General features: G+C 34.6%; 1 protein-coding gene across 1 annotated transcript; it reads left to right on the top strand.

The window, feature by feature from the left end:
• The first annotated feature begins 5977 nt into the window (after positions 1-5977).
• LOC125478260 (rust resistance kinase Lr10-like) lies at positions 5978-8224 on the top strand. Its single transcript, XM_048586305.1, has 2 exons — positions 5978-6164; positions 6715-8224. Exons 1-2 carry the CDS (start codon positions 6029-6031, stop codon positions 8019-8021), a joined length of 1443 nt encoding a protein of 480 aa, XP_048442262.1. The 5' UTR covers positions 5978-6028; the 3' UTR covers positions 8022-8224.
• The last annotated feature ends 40 nt before the right edge of the window (positions 8225-8264 follow it).

The raw sequence follows: 8264 nt of genomic DNA, 5'->3' as shown, positions 1-8264 counted from the left end.
GATATTATATATTGGACTAAGATGCTATAATGATGATAAATTTATTTCACGTACGTAGTTCTCGTTTTGAAAACCTATCTTATGATTTTTATTTTGTTGTAAAAGTGTCCTTTTAGTGGGGAATTAGATACTAACATCACATGATATGATAGGCACATGTTCAAAGTGGATAGATCAAAAAAGAAGAGAGATTATATTCACACATCCTAAATTACTTTTTTCACATCGTTTTAATTTTTTAATATTTTTTACACACCACTAATACTTGATAGAAAAATATTAAAAAATTAAAAAGATGTGGAATAAGTAATTTAGGATGTGTGAATATAATCTCCCAAAAAAATCACATTGTTATATCTAAATTGATTAAATCCAACCCTAAAAAAAGGTATAAAGGGAGAAAATTTGTGTGGATATTAGTTAATTGCTATATTAATTTAAACTTCTTCAATTTACAAAAAAAATAAATATATATATTTGCATTTTACACCTCTACTCTTAACTGCTACATTTTCATTTTCTTCCCCTACCAACGAGGTGCTCTCTTTTTTCCATGCCAAAACTCTAGATCTACAAAAAATTTAATCGTCGGCCTCTTGATCTGGCTTTAGAGTCGATTGCATCCCCTCTTCCTCTTTTCCTAGCCTTCATCTTTCCTCTTCTCATAGATTGTTGCAGATCTTTTTTTTTTTTGTTTTTTTAATCATTTTGGAATTTCCATCAATAAGTGACTCTTCTGTGAGGTTATTTGTAAAGCCTTTTGACGTTGTATTGGTGTGCTATCACCTTCTGTTGGGTCTACTAGGGGTGGGTTCAAAAAACCGAAAACCGAACCGGACCGAGGCCGAAAAAAACCGAACCCACCCCTAGGGTCTACTTCACTTTTTTGGTAACTTTGATGATGGTGTTGAGCAAAAACATTCATACTGGTATGGGAACAACTTGGTTCGTAGTCACTTCCTCTTCTAAATTGTCGATGCTTTTAACAAAGCGTGTGCCCTCCTATTCATTATATTGCACTTTTTTTGCATAGAATTTCTTACATGCTAATTATTCGCAAAGCGTTTGGTTGTTTCATTAGGAATAGAGTTCTTTGGGTTTCAGAGTGCCATCTCAGTCTTTTGAGTTTTGGTGTGGATGATTTCAAGATTTGGATGTGTTGCTTTACTTATTCTCAGGCATACCTTGCCCTCAAATGCACCAATACGATGACAAATAGTTTGACCAAGTTAGCCTTTTATATTTTGTTGAAGTCTCTTTGAATTAAGGACGTCTTGAACGTTATCAAATGTCGTATTTGATATTAATTTGCAGCGATTGTTTTATTATGATCAACTTTTCGAAGGTAAGAAACATAGTTTTTTTATTTTTTTTATTTATTTAAGAAAACAATGAACAAACCAATTAATGGCATTTCTATTCCTATGTTGGAATGACTTCTAAGTTGGAATACCCTTCTCCTCCTATGAAAAGAGAAAAAGAGAAGAAAAAGTGTAATAACCAAATTATGGAGGTTGATAATTGAGATTAGGTTTGTACCCTAGTCTGCATGCCCTGCATAAATAAGTGAATGAATACACATCAAAATTTCAAAATTCAGTGAGGCCTTAATGGTGGTAACGACCTATACGCTTTACATTTAATCTAGTGAGGCCTTAAGTAACAACATTTTTCATTTCAGAGAAATATTAAGGAGACTCTTTTAAAGTGAGATTTTCTCTAAATTTCCTAACACCTCACAGTTTAATATTAATTCCCGTGGCAACACTAGTATAAAATATTGTGCCGAAAAATATAAGATGACAAAGAATCAATAGAAAATCTCATTTTTAAGAGAATTTCCTTAACATATCTCTTTCAAGAAAAACTACACAAAATAAAAGGAAGCTAGATTACATTTAATTCTCACGTGCATGTTGGGAGAGAGGTGTTTGAAATTTCCTTCCCCTGAAACTGGAAGGCTCAGTTTCCTCTCCATGAATCCGTTATGAACAGTTAGGTGTTGACGGTTAACGTTCTATTTAGAAGCAACATATGCTCTTTAAAGTTACAATCAACCTACTACATGCATGTGGAAAACGATACACGTACGCCTTACATTCTTTAACCTTCCCTTTTGTATTATAAACTTTCCCCGCCTAGCACCATCTGGATGTCACATCCCCGCCTGGGATCCACCATATTCGGAGCCCGCTCCACCACAATCACACGATATTGTCTGCTTTGGGTCCCGACCATGCCCTCACGGTTTTATTTCTGGGAACTCATACAAGAACTTTCCAGTGGGTCATCCATTCTAGGATTGCTCACTACTTGCTTAACTTCAGAGTTCCGATGAACTGCGAAGCCAGTGAGCTTCCAAAATGTCTCGTGCTAAGTAGAGATGAGAATATACATATAAGGCTTAGAGGATCCACTCCCCTGGGCGATATGGGATGTCACACTGGACCCCGTCTAGGCACTAGGCAGTTGGTCACCGCTCCTATTAATGCCTAAGCATTTGAAAATTAAGAAATGGTGCCAAGACCTGAAGAGGCACCCGCCTAGCCCGCCCTCTTAGCTTGCGGCTCACTTAGACAGAAAATAGGTAATTTTTATTTTGTATTTTATTTTATTTCAATAAATTGTAAGAGACCTGCTGAATAGTTAAATGAACACACATTATATGCTTGTTCCCCATGTTTTCATTATGTTCCAATACTTCATCGTATATATGTCATTATACTTTGTAGTTTACGATGAAAATATATATTTTTTTAAGTATAAACAGACACTTATTTACACGAAATAGAATAGATTAACTTAAATCTGCCTAGTCCGCCTAGACGCCCGCCTAGACCCCGCTTAGGCGCCTGTCTAGGCACTAGGCCCTAGCCCCCTGCTCGACTATCACCTAACATCTTTTAGAAGATTGCCTAAACATGAGTGACTTGTTATGTGTTTGCATGTAACTGTTTATTAGGGATAATTTATTTCATTTTAACTCTTTTTTTTATTTTATTTTTTTAACTGATAACTTAGTTTGGTAATTACTCTCAGTTTAAAAAAATGAAAAATAAAAACGAATGGAATTCACTCCTTGAATTTGTTCGAAAGCGTGTAGTATTCACGTGTTTGTCTTTCCTGACACGACGAAATTCTCTTCACATGTGGCCCCTAAAGACATGGTCTCACATGCGGAGGCTAGGCGTGTAGGAAATCTCACATCGGGAGTTTAACATAACAATTTACAACTTATAATTGCATGGTTTCATTCGTAATTACACCAATGTCTTTAAAGACAAAGCCTCACTCATTTTGAGCTAGTAGGTGCCTATGCTGAGGATAAATTCTCTAAAACATAACAAATATAGGTCGTGATCGATTGAGGTTAACATGCATATTCATCAATCTAACACTATTTTTTTTTAATCAAGTCATCAATCTAACACTATATATAACTCATTATTGGAGTCCATTATTAATAAACATGTCATGTATTCATTTTGTTGGGGTGTTCTCGTGTCTTAGAAGACATAACGTTGTTTTCTCCATCAACCTTGAACAGTAGCCGAGTATGTGGGAGGAAACAATGACAAGCTAAGCACATGATATATAAACATCATAGTTTGAAGAATTGCCTAATGTTAAATATGTTCTGTTTTCACGAGCCGAACCTGTCAAGATTTTTCTAAAACTTGTGGGATTTGAACCCTTAATTTTTTTTGAGACTTCACCTGGGAAAAGGGTGGGTTCTTATATTACTCTCTATATATAGAGACATTTGTGATCATTTAATTCTTAACTTAATAGTTGCATATTCGATGCTTCATATTCATTCTTTATATACCGCAATAAATATAAAGTTTTTGAGAAGGATAATGTTAAAAGATTAAAATTTTAAATTAAATTTATAAATTAAATTTGTCATAAATAGAAATTTAACATGTTAATCAATATTTAAACAATAATTTAATTTTCAAGATTCACATAATTTAATTTGTAAAATTTAATTAAAAATTTAGCCCTTAACATTACCTTTTTCAAGAAAAAAATCTTAAAATATTCTGACACCTATGGGATACCTGCACGGTCATTGTTATGATCCTTCTCACACTTTATTGATTTGTACGCTGCATGCCACGTGCATAGTCGGTGTGAAAATATATAAAAAATTATACGGCTTGTCGTTTATATTGCCTTGTTGCTTTCCAAATACAAGTCATCTCCATTATACTAAACGAAAACTAATGAAAATAATTTAAAAACTTTGAGTTTTAATGATAAGGATAAAATAAAGAGTAAAATAAATAGTATCAAGTTTGACTTTTTAATGTAAAAATATAATTTTTCGTTAAAATAAACAGTATTACGAGCTTTTAGTTAAAACTCCCTTATACTAACACAACGGAAAAGATTGTGGAAAAAAAATTTCAATGTGCTGTGAATATGGACGGAATACAATATTGCATTTTGTATTTGGAGAAAATTGTCTTTTTATAACGTGTCTTTTCAAATTGTATAATACTAAAAGTTGTATATTTCCAGTATGGTCCGAATCATGTGACCTCAGCCCCTCTCCGATATTACACGCAATCGAATGGTTCAAATTATACAACAGCCCTACCATGAGCGTGAAAAATGGTATAAGAGTAATTGTGCTGTATATATATGGGCCCATATATATGAATATATATATAAGCACCCTTGACCCAACTAATAATTATGGTACCTCACGCGTTTAGATTGACTCCATATTACAAGCAGCACTCTCATATAAATATATATAAATTTTTGACATCTATTTTATATGGTACATTTCGTAATATATTTTAAAGATTCGAACGGTTTATATTTGAGTATCTCAGTCATTGATCAACCTTACAAAAGATTAGATAAATCTAAAATTATTAAGACATTTATTTATACTAAAAAAAATAAACAAATACGGTTATATAAAAAAACATTGAGTTTCCAAACAATAATTTGATTTTTGGATTTGGATAATTTTTAATAGAAATGATCTTTAAAGTAAAACACAAAAGATAGATGATTGAGTCGTTAAAATACATTATATAATGAAATTTATAAAAATGTATATAAAAAGCGTGTATCTCTAAATTCTACCAAACGAACATCAAGTGATCCGACAAGCGTTTGTTGCTAGCATTGCTCTCTTTGAGCTGCACTACGCGTTAAAGAGCGATACTGTCTCTTTACAATAAGCTGACAGACATGATTTAGCTAGTTTTGGTTGTTTCTTGGTGTGCATTGGGCCAAAATGGTTTGGACCTACCCACGCCTATTAGCCCACCAACTATATTAATGGCTAGTACTCAGTCCAGCCCACTAGTTTATTGGTTCCAAGGTCCAGTTTTTATTTCCCAATAACTTTTTTCAAATATTATTTTTACATTTTTTGTCATATAGAGAAAACTAATTTGACTTGTTCTGTGGGATTGGCTCCACGAATTTGACTATTTCTTTAAACTTTTTCAAATGTTTCAACCATACTCTACGCGTTTTGACAAGTTATGGTCCAACATTTGCTAGAGGTCGAAATCATTGCACTTGCATGGGAACTTCCCTCAAATTTACACACAGATAAGTGACATTACTTTTTTTATACTAATTTTTTTACACAACTTTTTATTCATGTGTTTTATGGTATTTTAACGATCCGAACATTCTATTTTTTAGAACATCATTCATAGATCACATTTACAAAAATTAAGACAAATTCAAAATTATTAAAGACATTTATTTGTAGTTAAGAAAATGGACATGGTCTCCTAAACCCTTAAATCCAACTGTCACATGGTTTTAGATTTGGGTGAGGTTTGGTAGAGATGGTTTTTAAGGAAAGACCTAAAAGATAGACGGTTTAGATTGTTGAAATATATTACGGAGTAGACCCTGTAAAAATATGTGTCAAAAGTTATGTAAAACAAGTGATGTCACGAAGCCGTCCTTATATATATATATATATATGAATGTATTAAACCTTACTTTCTTCATTCTTCCAAAAAACTTTTGCAAGACAGAAAGCATGTCTGGTGCATTTAAGGTGGACAAGGATGGCAATTTGGTATTCCATCAAAGTCAAAATAGTGAACCTGATGACTTCCAACAATTTCAGAAACAGTTCAATTCTTCAATGCAATGGGGAGTGGCCTTATCTGTTGGTAAGCATCCTCAAACTGTAGCATCTTCATAAAACTGCAGGCAGGTAACAAATGTTTAGAAAAAATATGACGTTTCTGCTTTCTACTTGCTGCAAACATGGTTTCAGATGTTAATGAAAAATTCGTGTTTCGGATCAACCTGCCGAACACGAAAATGGCTTTAACACGTCTATGTAAATCTTGCAACTCGTAAAACAGGAGATGAGCTATTTATAATTGCAGGTGAAACAACAACTTTTAAGTCTTTAACCCTTTTATTTAACATAAATATTAGTTCATATGTAATTTTGTATTTACGAACATTAAACGGCTAATCTTGTAAAACGTTTGATAATCGTGTCATATTCGGGTGTGAAAAATTGACATGGTTAATGATCGGGTGATGAACACAACCAGGAATTCACATTCCTATCTATCTGTGATCGTAGCCCAAATACATGTGAACCACGTAAAAACTGGATTATTTGTACGATTGTGATTTTATATCTTAATATCATCACTGCTATAAGTTTTATGTAAGTTTGTTCTTAACTGTACATCTTTTTTTCAGTTTCTGGTTTGGTGGTGACCATTGCAATTGTAGCCATCGTATATGCCATCATTGATTGCTTGAAAAAGACCGGAAGCGCTATTCCGGCATATGCCCGGATAGCCAACGGTTACAGTAGTATCGACAAGTCTTTGAATATAAATCATTCATCCGACGATGTAGCCATCGACTTAACACCCGAATTGCAACAAGTTCGAAGCTCACGAGTTGAGTTTCCGACGGTAAAGGGGTTTCTTAGCAACATGGCAAGGGAGAAGCCGGTAGCCTTTTCACCCAAGCAACTTGCAGAATACACAGACAACTACTCCACCATATTGGGTTCAGGTGGCTTTGGAGTTGTCTTCAAAGGGATTCTCCCACATGGAGTGCAAGTTGCTGTCAAGGTGCTTACAAACACTAGGGATAAGATAGTTGAAGATCAATTCATGGCGGAAGTTGGCACCTTGGGAAGAACTTACCACATGAATTTGGTAAAACTATACGGCTTCTGCTTTGACCATGAAATGCGAGCACTTGTCTATGAGTACATGGAGAATGGATCACTTGACAAGTTCTTGTTTAGTGAGCATAGAGAAATAGATTTGGAGAAGCTGCACAATATCGCAGTCCAAACAGCAAAAGGGTTGGCTTACCTGCATGAGGAGTGTGAGCAAAGAATCATTCACTATGATATTAAGCCTGGGAATGTGCTTCTCGATAAGAATTTGACTCCAAAGGTTGCGGATTTTGGACTTGCCAAGCTTTGCAACAGAGGAAGTAGTCAAATGTTGTTAACTAAGGGAAGAGGGACACCAGGATATGCAGCGCCAGAGATGTGGAAGCCTTTTCCAGTGACTCAAAAGTGCGATGTTTACAGTTTTGGTATGCTTCTCTTTGAGATTGTTGGAAGGAGGAGAAATTTTGATGAGGATGTAAGTGAGTCACGCGAATGGCTTCCAAGGTGGATCTGGAACATGTTTGACGACAATAAATTAGAAGAGGCGCTGTCATTTTGTGGGATTGAAGAACAAGACAGAGAAAAAGCAGAGAGGATTATTATGGTAGCTCTGCTGTGCATTCAGTATTCACCGGAAGCTAGACCTCTCATGAGCAATGTAGTGCAGATGTTGGAGGGAGATAAGGAAATTGCTTCACCGCCTTCTCCTTTCCAGCATTTGGAGTCACCGCAAGGAAATTTAGCACAAGATAGTGGAACAGATGAAGACTGGAGTTCTTCTGCATCAGGCACAAAGACTAATGAACAATCCGAGCGCCATTCTAATACTGCTGTGCAGAACAAATGTGAAATTGAGCTAGCTACTGTTTAACAGGTAAAGAGATCGATGGTTGCGCATTTAAGTCAAAAGAACAAATATTATTGTTGGTTTTGACACTTCAGTGAAATGATTTCATTTATTGTTGTTGAATGTAATGTAGTTACTGTAAAACAGGTATTCTCATTTTTCTGGTTTTTGTATACGAAAAGGTTGCCATAAATGTTGAAGATACTTCATGATGGTATTTCAATTCATCTTTGCTTGTAGAAGTGAAGAAATTTTGTAGACCTAGTT

The sequence above is a fragment of a genome, unplaced genomic scaffold (genome assembly GCF_019419815.1).
Source record: "Pyrus x bretschneideri cultivar Hongxiangsu unplaced genomic scaffold, Pyrus_bretschneideri_v1 Contig24, whole genome shotgun sequence".
Classification (NCBI taxonomy): Eukaryota; Viridiplantae; Streptophyta; class Magnoliopsida; order Rosales; family Rosaceae; genus Pyrus; species Pyrus x bretschneideri.
Note: the sequence above shows the minus strand (reverse complement) of the source record. Positions and strands in the feature narration are given on the sequence as shown.